We start from the raw sequence: 26576 nt of genomic DNA, 5'->3' as shown, positions 1-26576 counted from the left end.
TATCTTTTGATAGCTGGGCTCCATCAGCTTTCTTCACTACATTTGCTTATGCTCCTGCAAAGTATTCTTGCCTTGAGGGAGTACTTGAGTGGAGGCACAATGTCCATCTGTTACTAATACTCAACCTATTCTTTCTAGTTTCTTAACAAACTCTTTAGGATTTTTAAATGATTTTTTCACTGCACAGGTGATTTCCTGTGACCTTGCAGGTGAATTTTTAGTTTTGTATAATTAACATGATAAACTACATTTTTAAAGTATGAAATTTGATTAATGCTGATAAACATGTACACATGAACTACCACCATAGTCAAGAGAGTGAACATATCCATCACCACAAAAGTTTCTCCATTCTCAATATAAATAGAATCATACTCTTGTGCCTAGTTTCTTTTATTTGCCATAATTATTTTTGAGATTCAGTCTTGTATATATCAATAGTTCATTTCTTTGTACGGTTAAATAATATTCCATTATTTAGATACAGCACAAATTGTTTATCCATTCATTTGTTGAACATTTGTCTTTAGGCTATACAAATAAAATTCCAATTCATGTACAAATCATTTTCTGGACATATATCACCAATATTACCCTTTTGCTTTGGGTAAATTCCTGGGAATTGAATGGCTAGATTATATAGTAGGTTTATATTCATTTTTCAAAAGAAACTCAAATAATTTGGAAAGTGCTTATACTGTGTTACATTTTTATCAACAGTTCCTTCACATCCTCATCACTTGGTATTCTCAATCTTTGGTTTCAGTCATTTGAATAGGTACTAGCTGGTATCTCGTTGTGATATTAGTTTACATTTCCCTTTTGATTAATGATGTTGAGCATATTTTATGCAACCTGTATACCTTTTTGGTGATGTATTTGTCCAAATTTTAGCCCATTTGAAAAATGGCACTGTTATTTTATTGCTGAGTTTGATGCTTCTTTATGATGGTCTATGTACAATTTCTTTTATCAGACATGCTTTGTAAAGATTTCGCCCAGTCGACAACTTGTCTTTTCATCTGAATACTGTCTTTTTTTTTTTAAGAGCAGAAATTTTGTTTTGATGTATTCTAGTGTGGCCTTTTTTCCTTCAATTTGTCCTTTCTTGGATGGTGCCTTTGATATTTTAGTTAATACATCATTGCTTAACCCAAGATTATAAAGATTTTCTCCTTTGTTTTTTTCTAGCAGGTTTGTCATTTTGTTGTTGCTAGTTGATTGACTTTGATTCACAGCCACTTGTGTGTGCAGAATAGAACTCCTTAGGATTTTCAAGACTGACTTTCAAAGCAGACTGCCAGGACCATCTTCTGAGGTACCTAGGTTCAAACTGCCACACTTCCTTCCAGCTATAGTTGAACTTTGAACTGTTTGTGACATTTAGGAACTCTTAAGAAATGTCTCACTCAACTCCAACTCACTGCCATCTATTCATGGAAACTCATAGTGACCCTGTAGGGCAGGGTGGAACTTCCCATGTGAGTTTCTGAGACTAGTTCTTTATGGTAGTAGAAAGCCCCATCTCTCTTCCACCAAATGGCTAGTGGTTTCCAATTACTGACTTTGCAATTAGCAGCCCAACTATGCCACCAGAACTCTAGCCAGGAAATGTCTGGAATAGGCAAATCCATAGAATGAGAAGTAGATTGGTGGTTGAATAGGGCTAGTGATGCAGAATCTTGGGGTATTACTACGAATGAGTACAAAGTTTATTTGGGGATGATGAAAATAGTCCTAAGTTATAGTTATGGTGAACTTTGTTGAATTATATCAGAAAAGTTGTCAAGAAAAAGAAACATTTGTCAGTACATGTATGGGTTTATTTCTGGGATCTTCTGCTTATGATTTGTTTATCTTTATGCTAACATCATGCTGTTTTCATTAGCGTAGTTTTGCAATAATTCTTAAAATCAGATCATGTTAGCCCTCAGTTTTATTATTTTTATTCAGCATTATCTTAGGTAGTCTACACCCTTAGCATTTCCATACGAATTTTAGAACTAGCTTGTTAATTTCTACAGAAACAAGCCAAAACCCAAACAAAAACCCAACCTCTGTTTTGACTGCTTTGAATATTTAGGGAATTTGTGGGGGAAGATGGCATTTTAACAACATTGAACAACCCATGAATAAGGTATATTTCTCTGTTTACTTAGTACCTCTTTACTTTCTCTTAGAATTTTGTAAAATTCAGTATATAGGTCTTTCACATCTTTTGTCAGCTCTAAATATTTAATTTTTTATGCTTTTATACATGATACTGTTTATTATCTCAATTACTGATCATTTGTTACTATTGTATAAAAATAGCCCTGTTGGGGGAAAAAAATAGCCCTGGTGGTATAGTGATTATAGATTGGGCTGCTAACTACAAAGTCAGCAGTTCAAAACTACCAGGTTCTCAAGGTAGAAAGATGAGGGTTTCTACTCCCATAAAGAATTGCTGTCTCAAAAACTCTCAGGGGCAGGTTTACCCTGTCCTGTGGGGTCACGATGAGTGGGCATAAACTCAATAGCAGTAGTGAATGATGAGTATTTAGAAATATTATTGATGATTTTTAGATATGGAATTGTATTTTTTTTAACCTTACTAAATTCATGTAATAGTTCCATTGTATTTTCTTCATGGTGATTATGTCATTTGAAATAAAGATAATTTACATCTTTATTTAAATATGGATGTCTCATTTCTTTTTCTTACCTAGCTACATTGAATACAACATACAGTAAAATGTTGGATACAGGTGGTAGGAACAGATAGTCTCTGATCTTACAGAGAAAGCATTTAGCCTTTTACTGTTTAGTGTGATGCTAAGCAATCGATATCAAGTTAATTCTAACTCATAATAACTTCATAAGTGCCAGTACAACTGTGATTTGTGGGAGTTTTCAATAGCTGATTTTTCAGAATTAGATCATCAAGCCTTTTTGTTAGTAACCAAGCATGTTACCTTTTGTACCATACAAGGATTTTAACTATGATATTAGCTATAATATTTTTATAGATGCCCTTTGTGTTAGGCTGGGTTGTTTAGAGAAACAAAATCAGTGACACTCATATACATACAAAAAATAATTTATATCAAGAAGTAATCTTATATCCAGAAGGCTTTTCAGCCTAGTCAGTACAAATCCATAAGTCTGATCCAAGCTGGAGCCCTCTTCAGACACGTAGGTGCAGGCCGATGATGTAGAAAGTTGAAGTGGTATGCAAGAAGATCACTGGCCAGTAGCTGCAGAGTTGCATGGATCCAGAAAACATGGCAAGGTGCCAACAGCTCTCGGGCTTTCAGGGTCCGCTGAGCCATGTGGGGCCACACCTGGAAGCAGACACAAGTCCCAACAAGCAGAAGATAAAGGGGCACATAGGGAGCTGATGGTCTCAGTTTCTCCCAAATAAGAAGGGCAACCCCCCAAGGAGGCATCATCAGGCTATATGACCTGATTGGCAGGTTGGATTCCATCTCTACACTTTCATACAAATTCAAATTGACAAAATTTCCCAACTATCGCATCCTTTATCAAATTGGTGAGCTTCCCCTTTCTCTCCTAGTTTTAGAATTTAGATCAGAATCTATGCTAAATATTTTTTTTGCTGAATATTTTTAAATGACTTTTTCTGTATCTGTTGAGATTATCTATTTACCTTTTCTTTTTTAGTTAGTCAATTGCATTGATTTTTGACTGCAAGCCAACTCTGTGTTTCTTTGATACACCCAATTGGTTACGATATATTAACCCCTAATATATTATTTAATTGAAAGAAAATCAATAAACCCAAACTCACTACCATCAAGTTGATGCCCATAACAACACTATGGGTAGGGTAGAAGTGTCCCCTTTGAGTTTCTGAGACTGTAGCTCTTTATTGGAGTAGAAAGCCTCATCTTTGTCCTGCCGAGCAGCTGATGGTTTCCAACTACTGACCTTTTGGTTAACAGCCCGAGGCATAACCACTACACCACGAGGGCTCCTTATATATTATTTTAATAGGCTTTCTAAAAATTTGTTTAGAATTTTTATATTATGTTCTGCTTGATATTGACTTAATGCTTTTCTTGTAATATCTTCATATGGTTTTGGTGTCTAGGTTATAAACAGGGCTTTTCAATAATTTGAAAAGTTTATATAAAATTGATATATAATCTTTAAATGGTAAAATTTATTAGTGAAGCCATTTGATTTTTAAGTTTACTTTGTGAAAATGATCTTTTATAGATACGGGCTATTTTCAGCTATGTTTTCTTGAATGTCATTTCATCAAAGTCCAATTTGTCAGCATAAAATTGTTATTACCTTTTTATCTTAATATCTGTAGAATATGTTTGATATTACCTGTGTTATATCTTATATTGACAATTTATGCTGCCTTTATTATTTCTTCTACCTACATTGGGTTTTATTTTCCTCTTTTTTAGCGTCTTAAAGTAGAAGTTGAAGCCATTGATTTGATAAATAACCCTGTTTGTCATATAGATATGTAATGCTATAAATTTTTTTCTGGATACCGGTTTAGTACTCCATTTTTCTTTTAAATTCACTTTCATTCAGCTCAAAACATTCTCTAATTTTTATTTCCTTCTTTATCGATGGATTATTTATAAGTTTATTGTTTTATTCTAATATTGAGGATTTTCCAAGGATCTTTCGCTTATTGACTTGTGATCAAATTTCATTATCGTCAGAGTAGAATGCTATATTTGACTTAAATCTTTTAAAATGTATTCACACTTGTCATATGGCCAAGAATATAATCTATCTTGATAATGTTACAAAGTCAAGATCCTTACAATAGAAGAATAGGTATTCTATTGTCCAATAAATGTATATTCTCCTATCCTATAAATAACTGTAGAACATTCAATAATTGTCAACTAGATCAAGTTTGTTGATAATTGTTATTTGAGTCTGTGTCAATTTTCTGCCTACTTATTTGGTTAATAATTGAGAGAAGTCTATTGCAGTCTCTGTAATTGTGGATTTGTCTTATGTTTCCATGAGGTTCTACAATTTTTGCTTCATGTATTACGAAGTTCTGTTATTAGGTACATAAATATTTATGATTATTATGTTTCATTGATTAATTGACTTCTTATGAATGATTTTCGTTATCCCTGATAATTTTTGCTTGTTCCATAATCTATTTTGTCTGATATTAATATCGCTACTTGGCCTTCTTTTTACTAGTGTTACCTAGTATATCTTTTCCCATCCTTTTTCTTTAAAAAAAAAATAGTTTTCTGGGCATATATTTCACATATCATATAATTTAATCATTTAGTCATATTAAGAGTTGTGCAGTCCTCACCGCCATCAATTTCAGAATATTTTATTCTCATACTCAATGTTGACTCCCCATTTACCCCCATCCTTTGACTTTTAACATGTTTGTATCTTTATAGTTAAAGACCATTTCTTACTGACAACATGTAGTTGGGTCTTGACTCTTCACCAGTCTGACATTTGCCTATAATTGGAGTTTGTGCTTCCATATAGGCTTAAGTTTGAGCATGCTCACTCACTATTTGTTTGCTATTTGTCATATCTATTCTACATTACCCTTTTCTGCCTTCTTCTGAATTAATTTCATACTTGATATGATTTATTTGATCTTCTTTGTTGGCTTATTAGCTATAACTCTTTAGGGGTTTTTTGTGTTTTTTTAAATTATTAGTTGAGATTTAATACATATATCATTCCAAATATCAGCCACATCAAGTAGAATGTACAATTGCTACCACAATCAGTTTCCAACCATTCTTTTTCTACATGGACTGCTAGACATCGTCTCTCTTTTACCCCACCTCCACCACTGTACCTTGTACCCCTTATTCTACTTGCTATAGGTTCAACAATCCTAGGTTTCATATACAAAAAACGGAAAAGCATATAACACAGCTTCAAGAGGATGCCATCCATTGACAACACCTCTGAGATACACTCTAATATAAACAAGCATACACTGAAAAAAATAATACAAACCAAAAATACAGAAAATTTTCAAAGCCAGATCAGTTCCAGCAGTGTAGCGGGGTGGAAGGGGATCTACTGACACAGTTTTAACCCTTCGGGTCAGATTTACGCCTTTGATCTTACATACTCCTTTCTCCCAAGCACTTTAGTGACCACTTTCCTCCCTTAACTCACATTTAGATTATTTTCTTAGCATACAAACAATACTTTTGACAAGAGAATGTAGCCCTGATAAACACCTTTCCTGATTTTAAATTATGCAATATTCCCTTGTTTCCTTGTCCATGTACAAATTCTGCATGAACGCAATGTAGTCTTCTGGAATTCCCGCTCTACTCAAGGCTATCCATAGTTTGTTATGAACCACCCAGTCGAAAGCCTTTGCGTAGTCAACAAAACACAAACATCTTTCTGGTATTCTCTGCCTTCATCCAAGAGCCATCTGATAGCAGCACTGATATCTCTTGTTCCGTGTCCTCTTCTGAATCTGGCCTGCTCCTCTGGCAGCTCCATATCAATGCATGCTGCAACCCTTGTTGGATGATTGTCAGCAAAATTTACTTGCATGTGATATCAATGATATTGTTCTATTAAGCATTCTGCTGGGTTACCTTTCTTTGGAATGGGTACAATATGGATCTCTTCCAGTCAGTTGACCAAGTAGCTGTCTCCCAAATTTCCTAGCAGAGGCGAGTAACTCTTTCCAATGCTTCATCAGCTTGTTGAAACATTTCAGTTGGCATTCCATCGATTCCTGGAGCCTTGTTTTTGGCGATTACTTTCAGTGCAGCTTTTCCTTCAGTACCATTGATTAGTTCTTGCTTATATGTTACCTTATGAAATGGTCTAATATTGATTCGTTCTTTTTGGTACAGTGACTGTGTATTCTTTAAATCTTTGGATGATGCTTCCTGCAGCATTCAATATTTTGCCTGTGGAATCTCAATACTACAATATGAGACTTGAAATTTTTCTTTAGTTCTTTTTTTCAATGTAAGATATGCTGAACATGTTCTTCCCTTTTGGTTTTCTAACTCTAGGGTTGTGTATGTTTCATTATAATATTTGACTTTGCCTTCTTGAGCAGCTCTTTGATTTCATCATTTCTTCTGTTTACTTTAGCTATGAGTAAGAACACGTTTCAGATGGAAAGTGGAGGGTGAATGGCACAGTTGCCTCTTTTTTTTCTAAGTTTAACTTTTCCTCTTTCGCATTTCGTCATCTTTGTTGGTCTGCTTCATGGTGTCAACATCATCATCCTTAGCTGCCTCATCTTCATCTCTATCTTCTTCCTCACCACCATTTCCCTCTCCATTTGCCCCATTGTCAGCCTCCTGTACCACATTTTCCTCATTAGCGTTCCCTATCATTCTCCAATTCCTCTACAACCTCCTTTCACCCTAAGTCCTTGGCGGCAATCGCAGAGCTCATGTCCAAGGTCACATCTGACACAGTCAGGCATGCTGGTGAACTGATGCTATTCTGTGTCTCTTGACTGGTGCGTTAAAGCCACTCATACTCAGTATTATTATTAATATGTATGAATGGGTTGCTGTCATTTTGCTGTGTTTTTAGTGGTGATGTTGGAGTCTTTGTTCCTCATAAATGTCTACATTAATTCCTTCTGTTTGTGAGCTTTATTTTCATTTTTTTCTTTGCTGTAATTCACTGCTTACTCGATTTAAAAATTTTCCTCTTCTCGTATTTTCATGAGATTTTCCCATTTTCTTTGAGATAACCTTTAGATAAAAAAAATGAAATAAATTTATTTTATTTTGAATACTGCTCTAAATGAGTTGATTTCTGGGTGGGTCTGACCTGTCTGTTGATCTCAAGTTGAAGACTGCTGTTTTTTATTTTCTTTCTAAAGAACTCCTCATAGTATTTTTTTGTAATGTTCATCTTATTTTTACAAATTCCCCCATATCTAAAAATACCATTATTTCTCCATTTGAGGGAATATTTTGCTGGCTGTAAGATTCTTGTTTGACATCTTTTCTGTCTGAGTTTTGTATATACCATTGCATAGCCAAGAAGCCTGCATGGCTTCCACTGAAAAATCGAGCTTATTGATTCCCCTTTGTAGGTAACTTTTCTTTTTACCTCAAGCTCCTTGCAGGATTCTTTCTTCTCCATGATATTGGGAAGTTCGACTACGAAATGTGGTGGTGGTTTGCTCTTGCTGTCTATCCCATGAGTGGGTCTTTCAGCTTCTTGACTGGTTGTTTTCTCATTTATGGTGTTTACAGAAGTGTTCTTCTAGCAGTTCTTGAACTGTTCTCTGTGTTTTTTTGTTTGTTCATTTGTTCTTTTTTTTTCCTGGAATGCTCCAAAGTCATGAATCATTCCTCTTGATAATTAATTCCCTATGTAATTTTTAGACTTTCTCTAGATTTTTTGTTCTTTCTATTTATTCTTCTTCTCATAAATTAGAGTTGAGAGATTTGTCTTCAAGCTCACAAATTTAGCCTTCAATGACCTGAGTTCTACTTTGCTCATTTAACATGTCTAATTCTATTATCTTTGTATTAATCTTCTGGGTTTTGGGGGTGAGCAGGTGTAGTTTCTCATTTTTCTGTCTTTCTTTCTTTTTTACTGGTAGTACTCTTAATCTTTTTCTTCATCTGTTGAAAGTACCTGAATATCACTCTTCTGGTTTTCTTCATTGGGAGTTCCAGTACCTTCTATTTCTCAGCAAGGTCTTATGGCTCTCTATTATCGGTCACATGCTACCTGGTTTCTTCGTGTTAACTGAGATTGTATGTTGTCTCTGAGAGATCATGATGCCACAGATGACGTCATCTAATAGAATAATAAAACAACAAAACAGAAAGCTGATGACAGCAACGATGACTATAACACAGTTTTTAAAACAACGACAACAACAAAACCAGAATAATCTTGTTAACCTCCTACACACCTACTTGACACACCCAGAACAGAAACAGTAGCTGTTTTCTCATTGTCACCAGTCTGTGCTATCAAGATCTCACCTAGACTTCACACAGTTGGAGTGTGTCCACTCGTTAGTAGCGTGGGATCGGGGGTATTTTCTGGTCCTCGGGCAGTTGTAGGGAGTTAAGGATTAGTCCCCATCACCTCTTGTACCCTATATCTCTGCTGGTGTTTTATCAAAACATCAGAGGAAGAGAACCGCGAAGAATAAAAACTAAAAAGGATTAGATTTTTACTCAGACTCCAGTTGCATAAGTGACTTCTGTAGACCTCACATCAAAACCCAGCTCACTGCTAGTGAGGCATTCCGGTTCACAGCAACCCTATAGACGGGAGAACTGCCCCTGTGGGCTTCTGAGAAAGTATCTCGTTATGGGAGTAGAAAGCCTCATCTTGTTCCTGCAGAGTGGCTAGTGGTTTCAAACTGCCAACCTGTGGTTAGCAGACCAATGTGTAACCATTATGCCACCAGCTCCTGTCTGGGGACATGAAGGGGTTGGATATCAGGGTTAGTTTCTTCCCTGTTGCAGCTGGTGGCTTATCGATACAAAGAAAAAAGGAAGGGAAAATATGACAAAACAAAACAGAAAAACACAACTGCTCTTGCCTCAGCATACTCCAGGAGGTAAAAGCCTTTTCACCAAATCTCAGTGCTGGAGCCATATGTGTGGTCCTAGTTTCTGCATCAGGAGTGCAGATTGTTTGGGCACCAAGGAGCCAGCCATGGAGAACCAAGATGTTTCACTCCCTTGTGTTACTTTCACTGTGTTTCTGTGTTGCTCAGTGTTCCTGCCTTTCCCACCCTTCTGTCAGGCTACCCTGTCTACCTGTGCACTCGAAGAACCAGTCACTAGGTACACTGTGTGGCTCAATCACAACCTCGTTCACTTGAGGTATGTGGCAATCCAAGGATGTCCACCTCTTCTTCATCAAGTAGTGAATTCACTGAATGTGGGAAACTGACAACTGGAAAGAGGATATGCGGACAAGTTCTTTATTCTCATATTTAAGAAATCTGGGAGGCCAGGTTTCTGGGTGGAGAGAGGCATTCACACTTGAGAGTTAGAGATGACTCCCAATCACATTCTCATAATTCAAATTAATCCCCACAATATCCCTGTAATAGTGCAAATTTTAAGGTGCTGTTTGCAAGCACATGGTTGCTACTACATACGCTTGAAGGTTAACTGTTTTTAAGGCTATCTGCCTGAAGGTTGTCTTTGAGAGCAATCAGACCCTATTGTCTGTCCCATCCTAAGTAGGACCCACTCCCTTCTCATAAGGATCATAAATTGTTCCCCCGGAGAAGAGATCAGAGACACCTAAGGGCAAGCCAGCTTAGAGACGACAAGGTTAAGCCACCATCTTAACTCTAGAACCCGCCCATCTTGTTACATATGTATCTTCCTGTCACATGTATGCCTCTAATACCTTCCCTTCCTATTGCATGTATACCCCTTGCTCATCCCCCTAATTTTGCACATATGCCTCTAATACAGTGGTTCTCAGCCTGTGAGTCACCACCCCTTTGTAGGTCGAATGACCCTTTCACAGGGGTCACCTAAGACCATCAGAAAACACATATTTACAATGGTCTTTGGAACAAAAATCCCTCCTCTATCTGTCTCCAGGCAGATCCGCCCACATGCAGATATGCCCATACATGAGTACCCTGGCATGAAGACTGTTACCCATGCTACACCAGGCTCCAAGACAAAATTTCATTTGTCTTTAAAAATAAATATTTCACAATATATAATTACATATTGTTTTGTGATTATTCACTGTGCTTTAATTATGTTCAAGTTGTAACAATGAAAATACATAAGATTCATAACAGTAGCAAAATTACAGTTATGAAGTAGCACCGAAAATAATTTTATGGATGGGGGTCACCACAACATGAGGAACTGTATTAAAGGGTCACGGCATTAGGAAGGTTGAGAACCAGTGCTCTAATACAACCCCTTCCTATTATATATGTATTTGATGTGGCTTGCATGCCCGAGATTATATAAGTTTGTGAGAGAATACACTCCTCCATCACTCTGGTTCCAGTCACCATGGGAGAGGTGAGTCTCTGCATGTCTTGTCTGTTGTTCCTTTAATTTACCCTTCAATTACGTGAGCACCCCTGGGACCCATCCGATTGTGGAGAAGCTGGTAGCCCACAAGTAATAACCTCGTGGATTCTGCTACCTGATTTCCTTGTAAGTGTGTTTGTCCCTTAAGCTACCCTTACCTTACAGATCCTAGGCTCCATATTTATCCTCATTCTACTACTTCATGAACGCCAATGACTTGCATGTTAGACCAATTGCAGTTGTACCATAGTTCACCAAAGTTCTCTTTGTTTTTTCTTTATTCTCTTGTCTGTGGTTCATTTAGGATCATTTCTATTGCTATACTTCTAAATTTATTTCTGCAACATCTAATTTACTGATAATCACATCTAGTGTATCTTTCATGACAGATATTGTAGTTTTCATCTCTTTAAGTTAAATTTTGGTCCTTAAAACATCTTTCATGTATATTCTTAGCTTTTATAACATAAGGAATATAATTACAATATTTTTCAATGTCCTCTACTGAGTCTAACTACTATGCCAAGTCTAGGTGGGTTTTGATTGATTGCTTATTTTCTTCACTACAGGTTTATTTCCCTGCCTCTACCTCTACATAGCCAACAATGTTTGATTTGATGCTAGACATTGTAAATTTTACCTTGTTGGTTGTTGGATATTTTTCTATTCCTTCTAATCTTGACTCTTGTTTTGGGGATGAAGTTAAATTACTTAGAAACAGATCCTTTGGGGACTCGCATGTATTAGGCAGATCCAGGGCCATTCTCAGTCTAGAACTAATTATTATTCCCCACTACTGGGGCAAGTGCTTCCTAAACTCTCCACCTAACGCCTTGTGAATTATGAGTGTTTTAAGTCTGGATGGTAGAAACAGACAATATTCTTAGCACTATGTGAACACTGCTTAGTACCGCCCCCCTCGCCCCGCCTTACACTTTTAGATGTTGTTGTTTTTGTCCTCTGCCCCCTGATACTTTTCTCACTTGCCTACACTATCTGCTGGGTTCCAAGGAGACCTCCTAGATCTCTGGGATTCTATTTCTATGTAGAATTCTTTCTCCTGTGGTTTTCTGTCTTATAACTGTAGTGGCCTTTGTCTCCCAGATTTTCAGTTCCATCTTCTTACCTCAAGGATTCCACTGGACTTCACCAAATCCCCTCATCATATATTCCTGACTATAGATTTTTAAGGCAGTAAGCTAAGGCAATTATGGGCTTATTGTATTTATTTCTCACCTTTTATTGATCACTGTCTTTTATTACCTGATGGTCTGGTGTTTTGAAATTATTTTTCTTTTAAATATTTTTTGGTGGTTTAATGTTGAAAGGTGAATCAGTTTCCTGTTATTTTTTTCCATTTTAGCCCAAAGCAGAATTTCTTTCTACTTTTAGTTTTAACCAGAGAAAGTGATTATGCTAGGATTTTTAACCCCCAATAAGGTGACTGAACATTCCGCTTTTGGCGAGACAGTCCCAATTTTTAACAATTTTTCCTGCGTCCCGCGGCATTTTTTAAAAGTCCAGAATTTTGGAAAGAATGCACGACAAGCTAGGGTATACGGTTTTCGGCTGCCATGTGGCTATTTCACCAGGATATGAGTTTTATCAATGGTGTCCTGCTTTTGTCCTGCTTTACCAATGTTAAAATCTGGTCACCTTACCCAAAAAGTCCCTTTTTTAAAAAATCATTTAATTGGGGGCTCTTACAGTTCTTATAACATTCCATACATCAATTGTATAAAGCATATTTGTACATATGTTGCCATCAGCGTTTTCTAAACATTTACTTTCTATTTGCGCCCTTGATAACAGTTCTTCTTTTTTCCCTCCCTCCAACCTCTTCCAACCTTGTGACCCCTTGATAAATTATAAATTATTATTATTTTCATATCTTACACCGACCACTCTCTCCCTTCACCCACGTTTCTGTTCATCCCCTGGGGTGTGGAGTGGGGGGTAATTATGCATTGATCATTGCAATCAGTTTCTTCTTCCTCCCCTCCTCCCCCCACCTTCCCGCTACCCTCCTGGTATCACTACTCCCATTTCTGTTATTGAGGGGTTTATTTGACCTGGATTCCATGTGTCATGAGCTCTTATCTATACCAGTGTACATGCTCCAGTCTAACCAGAACTGAAAGGAAAGGCAGGACTGGGGTCATGAAAGTGGAGGAGGAGGTGTGTGAGGAAGCCTCAAAGAGCCAGAGGAATATTGTGTGTTTCATCAGTGCTATACAGTGCCTTGGTTGACACAACCCTTGCTGTGACCCTTGTGTGAGGGGATGTCCAGTTGTCTACAGATGAGTTTTGGGACTCTGCTCTGACCCCCCTCGTTCTCAACAATATTTTTTTGTTTGTTTTCTTTTTGGTCTTCTGGTGCCTGTTACCTGATCCCATCAACACCTCAAGAGCACACAGGCTGGTGTGCTTCTTCCATGTGGGCTTATTGGTTCTCTGCTAGATGGCCACTTGTTTAACTTCTAGCCTTTAAGACCCCAGATGCTATATCTTTTGATAGCCGGACACCATCAGCTTTTTCACTACATTTGCTCATGCACACATTTTGTCTTCAGCAATGGTGTTGGAAGGGTGAGCATTACAGAATGCCAGGTTGTTAGAACAAAGTGTTCTTGTATTGTGGAAGATCATGAGGAGAGGCCCAAAATCTGTCCACTCCCTTAATGTATTGCCATGTAAAGATATGTATGCAGGATACAGAAGGATGTCTCTCAAGTTGTCTCCCCAAAACACCAAACCCAAAACACTGCTTGCTACACATGGTAGCAGGTCAATAAAAGTAGGTCAGAGGTTATTCTCCTTAAGGGTATCAGCCATCTAGAGCAACCAGACTTATTTTCTGACTCACCCCAAGTAGGGCCCACTCCCTTCTGATATTGTTCCCTTGAAGGAGTTCCCGAAGGCAAGCCTGGGACCACTCAAGAATTACTAAGGTTAGGCTACTATATTGAGTCTAGGGTCCACCTATCTTGCCACATTTGTAACCCTATTCCCTCCCTTTGCTATTGCATGTACACCTCTAAGTCATCCCTCTCCTATTGCTTGTATTGCCTATGTTACAACCCCTTCCTATGACGTAGATTGTTATCTATAATTAGAGGGCTTACATGCCCGCAAAGATATATAAGCTTTGGTTAGAAATAAAACCTCGCGAGAGTTCTCTCATGCCCCCTCGTCCCCCACCTCCACATGTCCCATGTACCACCAAGAGGAGCTGAGGTTAGCATGCTACCATGAAGTGTGTCTGACTTCTTTATTTTACTCTCTCCCATCGCTCCCATTTCTCTGTGAATTTACTATAATCTTTATATATCTTAACCATATAATTGCACCTTCCAAACCTGTGATTATTGGGGGGGGGGGTGGCTACCCCCACATATGTACCATAGGCCAATACCTCTATTTTTATGAATTAATATATTTACATGAGTATGTTTATTTATACCTGTATCCATAGCTTTCTTCCTAGATCTTTCCTCTGTTTCCTTTTACCTTCTTCCTGCCCTACCATCACACTTGCCCTTTTTCTACCTCTTAATAATTCCACTCAGCTAGGTTGCTATTGCTCCAACATCACTGGGATCTCTACGGCCTCTTGTTTTTGCTTTTAATTCCTTAGTTGTTCCCTTGTCTATGGTATTGTTTGCTCACCATTCCTTTCCCTTGCCTCCACCTCCCACCAAGTCCCTCCGGAACCATTGGTCCCGTTGCTTTCTCCTCAGGCTTGCTTCCCATGCCTATCTTATATAGGTAGGCAAAACTACAATAGCAGAGACAAAACAAAAAGAAAACAAAAAATTGAATAAAAGGAGGGGGGAAGAAGAGAAAACAAAAAAAGCATACATAATTCCAGGTCTGTCCTCTGACCTCTATGACAATCTCCCCACCGGACCTGGGGGGTTGAAAAGTTCAGTTATTATAGCCATTGATTGTTACCTTTTGATAGCCTATGTATATAGATGAGTTTCAAGTTAAACTCAAACCAGCCAACAGAAAATTTTGAGAATATTTTATGGATATTAAACTGATTTTTTACTCCCTGTCCCTAAGAGTGTCTTGAGTTCATATGGATCTTGAAACTCATTCTAATTTAGGCATTTATGAAACTCCTAATCATGTTATGTTTTTCTTTTCAGAATTAAGAACAAGAAAGAGGAAGAACGTTATGCCGAAGAGCAGAGGATCCTAAGAATGAACTGTCATGCAGAACCTGATTTAGAGGAAAAGATGAGTGAGATATTAGCCCAATTACAACTTGAAGAAATAAAAGGAGAAAGAGAAAAACAGCAACAGAGAAAAAGGGAATACCTACGGTACTTTGAAAAGTTCTGCATGAAGTTCTGACAGTGTTCTCACAACCACCTTGATGGGCATATCCCCTTACAGAGGGCTCACAGGGAAGGGATAAGTCAACCAGGGCGCAGTTAAGCACCGATAAAACACACAACGTTCCTCTGGTTCCTTAAGGCTTCCTCACCCCCTACTTAATCATGACCCCCGTATTGTCTTTCACTGCAGGTTAGACCAGAGCGTGTGCACAGGTACAGATAAGAGATAAGAGCTCAGGACACACGGAATCCAGGAACAGGAATGGGAATAGCAGTACCAAAAGAGTAGGGGGAAACGTAAGGAGAGGAGGGGAGGAAGGGGGAACCGATTGCAATGATCAACACATAACCACACACCCTCTAGGGGGATGAACAACAGAAACTGGGGGGAGGAAGACAGCATCGGTGTCAGATATGAAAATAATAATTTATCAAGGGGTTATGAGGATGGGGCAGTGGAGGGAGAGAAAAGAGAGGTGCTGCTAACAAGGGCTCAATAGAAAGTAAATGTCTAGAAAATAATAATGGCAACATGTGTACAAATATGCTGATACAATTGATGTATGGATTGTTGTAAGAGCCCAAGTAAAATGATCTCTTAATAAATAGTGTATCTTCTCATGCTTTTCCATCAGTGAGGTATACAGAACTTCACCAAATTTCTTGATTTTGTAAATGCGTTTTTCCTAGTACTTTTCCCTCAGTGAAAAGCACATAAATATTGACAAAGTTGGTAGTTAGTTCGCTAAGGTGTCTTCATTTAGTGAACTCATTCATACTCACTCTTCCTATGAACTAACTGCCTGATAATACTGTATTTTTATAGATACGTAGAAGCTTTAAGAGCCCAGATCCAGGAGAAAATGCGTCTGAATAATATTACTTTACCTCCACTATGCTGTTGTGGTCCAGATTTTTGGGATGCTCATCCCGATACCTGTGCCAACAATTGTATTTTCTACAAAAATCACAGAGGTAAGTTTTTGGAAAGTTAAGCCTGGATGACAATTTAAAATAACAATAGTAGTAGTAGTAATTGAACATTTATTGAGTGCTTAGTATATATGAAGAAGTCCAAGCTGCACTGACAGCATTTGCCAAAAACAAGTCTCCAGGAATTAACAGAATACCAATTGAAATGTTCTAACAAGCTAATGAAGCATAGGAAGCACTCATCTATGCCAGAAAATTTGAAGACAGCTAGTTGGCCAACTGACTACAAGAGATCCATATTTGTACCCATTCCAAAGAATGGTGACCCAACAGAATGCTTAAACTAAAGAACAGTATCATTAATATTATATGCAAGTAATACTAATTGCTGAAGATCATCCAACAGTTGTTGCAGCAGTGCATTGACAAGGAACTCCCAGAGGTTCAAGCCATATTTAGAAGAAGGCATGGAACAAGGGTTATCATTGATGATTTCAGATGGATCTTAGCTTAAAGCAAGGAATACAAGAAAGATGTTTACTTGTGTTTTATTTATTATGCCAAGCATTTAACTGTAAGAATCATAATAATCATAGTCCCAAGAAGACTGGAAATTCCAGAACACTTAATTTTGCTCAATCAGAACCTGTACATGGATCAAGAGGCAGTTAGAGGAACAGAATCAGGGAATAGTACATGGTTTAAAATCAGGAATAGTGCTTCTCAGGGTTGTGTCTTCTCACTATACATATTCAGTCTGCTGAGCAAATAATCAGAGAAGCTGGACTATATAAAGAATGTAGCATCAGGTTTGGAGGAAGGCTTATTTTGACATGCAAATGGAATAGCCTTGCTTGCTGAAACTGAGGAGAACTTAGAGCATTTGCTGATGAAAATAAAAGACTGAAGCCTTCTGTATGGATTACAAAGCAGTGTAAAGAAAACCCAAATCCTCACAACTGGACCAGTAGGTAACATCGTGGTAAATGGAGAAAAGACTGACGTCAAGGATTTTGTCTTGCTTAGATTTACAATGAATGCTCAACGAAGCAGCAGTCGGGAGGTGGAATGACCCCGTGCGTTGGGTAAATCTGCTGCAGCACAAGTCCTCTTCAGAGTATTGACTGGCAAGACTGTTACTTTGAGGACTTAGGCATGTCTCACTTAAGCTATGGTGTTTTCAATCACCTCATATGCACGTGAAAACTGGCCATTGAATAAAGAAGACCAAAGGACAATCTATGCATTTGAATTATGGCGCTAGGGAAGAATATTGAAAGTATGATGAACTGACAGATCTGTCATGGAAGTATAGCCAGAATGACCCTTAGAAGCAAGGATAGTGAGAATTTGTCTCACATTCTTTGGACATGCCAGGAGAGACCAGTCCCTAGAAAAGGACATCATGCTTGATAAAGTAGAGGGGCAGCAAAAAAGAGGACTTCCTGGACAAGAGGAATTGACACAATGGTTACAACAATAAACCCAAACAGCAACAATGACGCGGATGCTGTAGCACTGGGCAGTATTGTTATGTTGTACATAGAGCCCACGTGAGTTTGAACTGATTTGATGGCAGCTACTAACAACACCAAATATGAAAAACTCATAACCTTTTGATATGAAAACCCCATGGAACTATAAAAATAATTACATAGAGTTATCTTTCTCTTTGACAGCTGTTACCTTCATGTCTATATTTATATTAGAGAAATACTTCAAGCTCACTCCATGTTAAGAGGACTTAAACTTCAGGTCCTCCTTAAATTAAAGAATATTAGGGTGTATACTGTATGGCTAAATTAGGGCTCTGTTGATTTGAATTCCCTGTTATGCAAATACTTTAATTTTATCTAACAGACATTTTACCATGTATATCTTCATTAGTCTGCCAGTTCTGACAGAAGACACTGAGGAAAATGGGCAACAGTATAAACTCCATCTTTATCAGGGGTCTCAGCAGGAGAAAATGGAGTTCTTCCTGATGTTTTCTGTGTTTCTGTTTCATTAGTGTTTCTGTTTTCACTACCCCATTAAATCTTTTGATTTAATATTCTAGAGATAATGTATACCATATGTACATACATAATATAGTGCCAGTGTTGATATTGTTTCCATCTATGTGATATCAGTTACTTATCAGTTTTGTGAGTTAATAACTTGAAAATACAAATCTGATCTTGCCATTCCTTCTCTTATTAACTTCTAGGGTTTCCTATTAACGTACAAAATGCTTATAAGGGTCTATTTTTTTGTCTGGCACAAGACCATACTCCTGTCTTATAAAACTTGCTGTTGCCAGAATATATTACATTCTTATGCACATTGTATATTTCACATATTCATTTGTCTATCCAAAATATCCTTCCTCCTTTTATTCTCTAAGGCACATCTTAAATATTATCATTTCTGTAAGTCAATTTCATACTCTTTTAAAATTGTTATCCATATATTCCCAGTGTGATTACTGTGATGACATTTTGTATGTACCTCTGCTTTTGAAGTATTAGTTATAATTTAATAATTTTTTGTCTTTACTGTCCTTACCGAGTACAGTAGCATGTACTAAGTCATTAATAAATATTTTTTAGTTGGATAAACTTAGGACCTTTAAAATTCTAGGTAAAGAAGGAGTACTAAAGGAGGAACAAATCTGGGAGAATTATTCAGTAGTTTACTTTACTCAATATTGTACAAATCTTTGTTTGCAGCATATACTCGAGCACTACATTCAGTGATCAGTTCCTGTGATATACCTGAGGAAAACTCAACTCTTCGAACTGCAATCCGTAATTTTGCTTCAATTTACAGACGGACTTTGAAAAACCTGTAATTAGAATCTGAAATCAACTGGTAGTATTTCAGTCTCCTCTTAAAATCCACCCTAACTGATTATTTAGGAAAAGTAATGAAGGTGTCTAAGATGTGTAATTCTGAAAAGAAAGCTGTCTCATATAACAGCTATTTCTGTGATTGGTGCTAGCCTTTGTCAGGCTCTGCCTCGTGACAAAGATTGAAATTTGACTTCCAAACTGATCTCCTCTTTGTTGTGAACCATGTGCTGGCTATTGTTCTTAAGAATGACCAATCAAATCAGAAAGTTTTCTTTTATTGTGCTCTTCTCTTGTGCTTATTGTTCTTTTCCAGAAGAAATCCTGAGAAAATTTTAACATAATCTCATTTATCAGTCTTGTAAAGCCATTCCAAAATTTAGTGTCTGAGAAAAGATGATAAAACAAGTTTTTGAACATCCCAAGACATTTATTACTTAGTTTTTCTAATTGTGAATTATAATCGGAAGTGAGAAATATCTAAATTTGATGCAAATTTTCTACTAAAAATTTCTGGGTTTTTTTTTTTCATTGACTCTTTCCAAGTTCAATGACAGTACACACAGAGCTTTTTAATTTAAATTTTATAATTCTGACAGCCAGAAAAGAGAAAGACTAACAAACACTGTCTTTTGAGCATCTTCTATGAGAAATAATTGTGATATTTGAAAAAGTAAATCTGAGGGCAAAGTGAATGAATTCCTGCCATACTACTCCATCTTTAAAATAATCTGGTAAATGGTATACCTGCAAAGCACATGAAATAAAAACTGCTATCTTTAATGTGAATTTGGTATTTTTTCTTATTTCCTGACATAAAATATGATGAAATAAGGCATATTAACAATTACTTTCTTCTGCTTTTTCTAATGTTTAATAGTGATAAGGACTTTGGTTATAATTCTAAAAATGTCATTGAAAATAAGAATCAGAGTTACTTGTCAGACAAGATTCACTGGTTATCACTAGATCACTTATCCAATTGAGTAAACATCCTTGAAGCACTTTTATCATTGATTCAGCCTTTAAGATTTGTAATTTAATGTTATTGTGATATAATCCATATACCATTCAATTTATTCATTTAAAGCATACAATTTGATGATTTTTAGCATAATCACAGGGTTGTGCAACCATTACCACAATAACTTTTAGGATATTTTCATCACCCCACAAAGAGAAACTCCTGTACATACTGAGAGTTGATCTCTGTTTCCCACCATTCCCATCCTACACCCTAACTAACAGAAATCTACTTTATATATAAAGTTGTCTGTTCTGGACATTTCATACAATGGAATCGTACAATATGTGGTCTTTTGAATGGTGTCTTTCATTGAGCATAATGTTTTCAAGTTCCATTTATGTTGTAGCATTTATCACTACATCACTCCTTTATATTGCCAAATAATAATTAATTATCCATTCGTTAGCTAATAGACATTTGGGTAGTTTCTGTTAGGCAGAAACGGGCACTGGTAGGGCCGGCAAGTGGAGCAATACCCTGACAACAATGCTCAACGGTATGCAACAACTTCTGATGATGGCCTTTGCAGCCCTGACTCAAATAGATGGCAGCTCTGATAGCATTGTTACTGAGTTCTAACTGCCTACCTTGCAGAACAGCCAAACCACAATGGAAAATTCCCCAAACTGCCCCTACCCCTGACCAGTACTATAAAACCCTTCCTCTCCCTCCGGGCAGCAAGACTTCTCTGGCTCCAATTCAGGGAACCTGTGAGCTTCACCCAGGAGCTCTGAAGTAAACCTTTAAAACTATTTTCTATCTTTGCCTTCTTTCTTTCTTTCTACCACCAAATGAACTCACATCTGGTGCCGAAACCCAGGAACGAACCAGGGACCTTTCCACCATTCCCTTTTCCTTCTCTCCCCTTCATGAGTTCAGGAGTTTCATTTGCTTTTTTTAGAAAATCTGTCCATTACTCTTTCTCAGTCCCCATCTCTCAACCCAGCAACCCTATTACCCCAATCAAACACAATCCCCAGTTTTCATTCATGCACGGATGTTGAGACCCTAGCTTCCACCAGACAGGATTTGAGGGACCAGCCTTTCCCGGAAGCTGATTTCACTCTGTTCATAGATGAAAGCTCGAGTATAGACAGTCAGGGCCACCACCAAGCTTGTTATGCCGTAGTTTCACTCACTGACACGGTCAAGGCTGCTTGATTGCCAGAAGGAACAACTTCCCCCAAAGCTGATCTCATCACCCTGACCTGAGCCCTACACATAGCCAAAGAGAAGTCAGTTAATATATTTACTGACTCCAAGTATGCCTTTTTGATATCTCAGTGTCATGCAGCAATATGGAAAGAATGGGGTTTCTATCAACTAAAGGTTCCCCCATCACTAATGCTAAACTAATTGCCGGTCTTCTTAAGGCCCTGAAACTCCATGCACAGGTGGCCATCGTTCATTGTAAAGGATATCAAACTGATGATTCCCCGGTAACACGGAAACAACAGAGCAGACATGGTTGCCCACAGCCTAACTAATTTAAACCAGCCTCACGCCTCTCCCGTCCTCCTTTCACTGCCCAGTGTCCAGCTACAGTATACAGACATGGAATTATACTCCTTGCTGTCTGAGGGAGGAAACTTAACCCCAGAAAGGTAGGTAACGCAGCATCATTGCAAACCCTTGTGAACACTGTTGTTCTGCCTGCCCCACTTGCACCTCTGTCAGCCCACAGGAAGGACTTAAACCAAACTTCCCCACCCATCAGGTGAGAAGACATCTCCCAGGACAAGATCGGCAAGTAGACTTCACCCACATGCCATCACACAAAAAGCTGAAATACCTTCTTACCATGGTTGACACCCTTACAGGGTGGATGGTGTCACTTTCCTACCAAACATGAAACTGCAGAAGAAGTTAGAGACACCCTGTTAACCCACATCATTTCCTGATTTGGTCTCACCATACAATCTGACAATGGGCCTGCCTTCATTTCCAAAATCACTCATCAGGTATGTTCAGCACTAGACATAGACTGGAAGCTACACATCCCAGAGACCTCAGTCATCAGGAAAAATAGAAAGGGCTAATGGACTCCTCAAAGATCACTTCACAAAGCTTTCTGTAGAACTCCGCCAGTCTTGGGTCACACTTTTACCTATAGCTCTTGCTCTGATTAGAGCCTACCCTTGGAGTCCCACCTTCCTTAGGCCTTGTGAACTCTGTATGGAAGACCATTCCTACTTAACCACCACTTACCAGTACAAGAACCACCCACACCCCTTACCATCCCACCTCCCTTATCTCTCTTAAGTCAGCTGCTCCAGGAACACGCAGACAGGTACCTGCCCCACCCAGAAGACTCAGTCCAAACCTCAGGTGGCCGCACTGCAACCAGGAGACTCAGTGCTTCTTAAGACTCTTCATCCAAAACCTCTATAACCACGGTGATCAGTTCCACACATTGTAGTCCTTACCACTCCTATGGCAGTAAAACTCTTAGGGGACCCCAGGTAGCACCATATTTCCCGAGTCAAGCACCCTCCTCTTAATCCTTGTGGGAGTCACCTAATCTGGTGTCACTTTAAGGATTAAGAGTGTAGGGGTGGAGTCTGCTGTCAATCTGGAGATAGCGAATGAGACTTCTGTGAGCATGGCCTTCTGAAAATTCTGGGAAATCTGGTACTTCCTCCTTAGAGGCAGAAGACACCTCTCACTGCTACTCCCTAGGGGACATTACAGAAGACAAGCCACATGGATGCAACCAGACCTCGGAAGCTGGAGAAGCCAAAGAGAGACCCCTGCCAGCACTGAAATGTTTACAACGCCAATGGGCCCAAAGACTTTGTACCCACTGGCTTGTGATCGTCCTACATTTGGCTTCATTGCATGTGTTTCGTGAGTCTGAAGAGGACTTTATAGATTGGTATCGGACATATGGGTTAATATCAGACTTATGGCCTTGGACTGGACTGGGTTGGAATGTTTTCTCAATGTTCAATTCCCCTTATATACAGATGCATGTTTATGAATTTGTTTCTCTAGTCTACCCAGGCTGACACAATCGTCAAGAGGCCTCCTACGTTTGTCAAGTTTTAGAACCTACTCAAATACACCTTAGCCGTAGTCATAACCCTGTTAACAATGGTTGAAGCCCATAACCCTTTATGTGTGGCACTTTAAGGTCAAAGAAACCTACACCCCGCAGTCAACTGAGATAACTCACCTTATTGGCCAAAACGACTGTTCTCACCAATGGTGCCAAAGTCACCGTACAATGGACAAGTACTTGCTGATTCAACCTTTTTTATTCAAGACGGGCCATTCCACCTTCGTATTACCGACCCATGGAACCAGAGATGGGTCGAGGGAGTCACAGGCAAACTATACAGCTCTCAATACAGCTCACAGCTGTCAGCCCACTCATAAATGCAAGGAGGTTAATTCAAATCACAGTCAACCCAAGGCTGACCTCTGGAGACACTCTTCAACCTTTTTTTGTTTGTTTTAAAAAAAATCATTTTATTGGAGCTTCTTACATCTCATAACAACCCAAACATCAATTGTATCAAGCACATTTGTACATATGTTGCCATCATCATTTTCAAAACATATTCTTTCTACTTGAGCCCTTGGTATCAGCTCTTTTTTCCCTTCCCCATCCTCCCACACTCGTGACCCCTTGATAAATTATTGTTTTCATATTGTACAACATCCTCTGTCTCCATTCACCCACGTTTCTGTTGTTCATCCCCTGGGGGGCAGGGAGGGCAGTTTAATATGTCAATTACTGCAATCCATTACCCGCCTTTCTCCCCCCACCTGCCCCCTACCCTTATGGTATTGCTGCTCCCATTACTGTTCCTGAGGGCACTCTGCAACCTTTTTATGAATTCTGACACTAGCCGTTCTTCACATAGCCCCTCTACTTCGCCTGTGCATAATCCATTTTAGAAGCCACTGAGAACTCAAACTTAAGTGGTTTATTAATGAACAGGGTATAATGTGTGATCAGGAGCATCAGGCTACTACTCAAGACTGAACAGGAAGCATATAGGCAATCTCCCTACTTCAGTGCAGGACAGCTCTCTCAGCCCCTCTTAGCCATACAGTCCTCTTTTCAGCCCACCCCCGAGGACAGGTCTCTTCATGGTCCTGTAAGAAAGTCTTCTCTTGGTCTTGTCTGTCACTATAGGCTCTACTATTGGGCCTGTTCTGGGCCTGTAAAGATCTTCAGTGTTAGAACCTTTGACCAATGTTACAGCGGTTTAGGACTTATTTGGCTCCCCTCGCTCCTCTTTTTTAAAACAGTTTTATTGACACATAATTCAGATATACAATTAAGTAGTTCAATAATATTAAGAGTTGTACAGTCATCACAGTTTTAGAACATTTTCTCCTTTCTTGTAATCATTGTTAGCTCCCTAATCTCCATGCCATAGCCTAGGAAATCATTAATATAGCTACTGTCTCTATAAATTTACCTCTCCTGGATTTCAGAAACAGAGGAACATACCAAAACAAAAAAACCTAAAAGCAATAACAAAATAAAACAAAAATCAATCATAAAGCAGACAATACTAAAATTAGAACAGATTTTAAATGGGTAAAAAGGGAGATCAAATGAAAGGTGTTAATTTTTAACCTAACTCTGCAATAATACACTTTACAAATGCACTCTGCTTGATAGCAAGGCTATTCACATCCCTAGTTTATTGTCAGAGGGGAGTCACTGGAGCCTTAATCCATGTGTATTTTCCTTTTGCTTTTTATTTAACTAAAAAACGTTTTTTAAGATTGGTCAAAAGGGAGATCAAAGGATATTACATTTTAATATAACTACATCTGTCATAATTGACTTTACAATAATGCTCTCTGTCTGATAACAAGGCTATCTACTTCCCTCAACTATGGTCAGAGGGGATTACCTGAGGCTTAATCCATGTATCAACCCTACAAATGGGTTTTGGGCTTCCAGTATCATCCATAGCCTTCTGCAAACCAGGTGTTCGCAATTTAAGCTCTGATACTATTTCCTCCTTCAGATATGGATTTTATTATTTACAGTCCTTGGATCACACAGGCTGGTGTGCTTCTTCCATGTGGATTTAATAGATAACCTCTTGGGTGGCTGCTTGTTTTAAGACAAGTCCTCAAGACCCCAGATGCTATTCTTTCTGATAGCCTGGCACCATCTAATTTTTTTCACCACACTTTGGTATTTGCTGTAGCACCCATATCTTCAGTGATCTCTTTGTAAACAGTTTTATTAGCACTTCAACCACATATCATACAATTCAATAGTTCAATCATATCAAAAATATTTGTATAGGCAGGAGGGGGTGAGGGAGGGGGAAAAAAGAGGATCTGATACCAAGGGCTCAAGTAGAAAGTAAGTGTTTAAAAAATAATAATGGCAAAATGTGTGCAAATATGCTCATACAATTGATTTATGGATTGTTAAAAGAGCTGTAAGAACCCCACCAAAAAAAACCAACAAAAAATTGTACAATCATTACCACAATTTTAGAACATTTTCTTCCTTGTACACATTTGTGGGGCTTTTTTTAACATTTGTATTAGCACCTAATCTACATATCATATAATTCATTAGTTTAATCATTCAATTATATCAAGAAAAATTGTAGTTCTTTATTGTTTTGTTTTTCTTTTTTTATGTGTTTTTTTGTTTTTAAACATTTTATTAGGGGCTCATAAAACTGTTATTGCAATCCATACACACATCAATTGTGTAAAGCGCATTTGTACATCATTCTCAAAACATATTCTCTCCACTTAAACCCCCGGCATTAGGTCCTCATTTTTCCCCTCCCTCCCCGCTCCCCTCTCCCTCATGAGCCCTTGATAGTTTATAAATTGGTATTTTGTCATATCTTGCCCTGTCTGACGTCTCCCAAAATTGTAGTTCTTAGAACAATTAATTTTAGAACATTCTCTCACCCCCATGGTTAAATTGCCTTGTTGAGGTAGTTAGTTTATTGTGCCAACCAGGCCGATAAACACATGTGGGATTAATTGAAGGGCAGAGAGATAAATGGTTCAGCGAGCCTCGCCTTTCTTGTCTCTTGCTCTTTGATCATCGGACCAGTGTGCCGCTGCCTTGCTTGTTCTTTGCCTCAATATGCAAGCTACACTACCTGTGGGACACCTAATCCTTGGACTGTGTCACCGTAATTTGAGGTCCCTTCAAGACCTGCTTCTCCACACCATTGGAATTTATATCTCTTGAACTCTGGGACTGTCGCACCCTGTCATCTGGCTGACTGTTGGTGACCTGCCTTGCTGTTTGCTGCCTGTGCCCTGATAGCCTGAATTGCTCTACAGAGGACTACCCAGCTGCCCTCAAGATTTAAAGGACTGCCAATGTCTCACAACTGTCTCACGGGAGTGAATTGCACTGAGCCATGTGTACTGCTTTATAATTTAATTAACTGTTTATTTCTTATGTTATATC

At 38.4% G+C, this 26576-nt stretch overlaps 1 protein-coding gene across 1 annotated transcript in view; it reads left to right on the top strand.

Annotated features, from left to right (window-relative positions):
- The window catches only part of CCDC15 (coiled-coil domain containing 15), a 109878-nt gene extending 89964 nt beyond the window's left edge, over positions 1-19914 (top strand). The window contains 3 exon segments of the mRNA XM_045283651.1: positions 15170-15346; positions 16188-16336; positions 19006-19914. Coding sequence (XP_045139586.1) covers positions 15170-15346; positions 16188-16336; positions 19006-19127 — 448 coding nt within the window. The 3' untranslated portion in view covers positions 19128-19914.
- The last annotated feature ends 6662 nt before the right edge of the window (positions 19915-26576 follow it).

Source organism: Echinops telfairi, unplaced genomic scaffold, assembly GCF_000313985.2.
Source record: "Echinops telfairi isolate 266 unplaced genomic scaffold, ASM31398v2 ScPeMD7_7465;HRSCAF=8503, whole genome shotgun sequence".
In the NCBI taxonomy this organism is placed as follows: Eukaryota; Metazoa; Chordata; class Mammalia; order Afrosoricida; family Tenrecidae; genus Echinops; species Echinops telfairi.
Note: the sequence above shows the minus strand (reverse complement) of the source record. Positions and strands in the feature narration are given on the sequence as shown.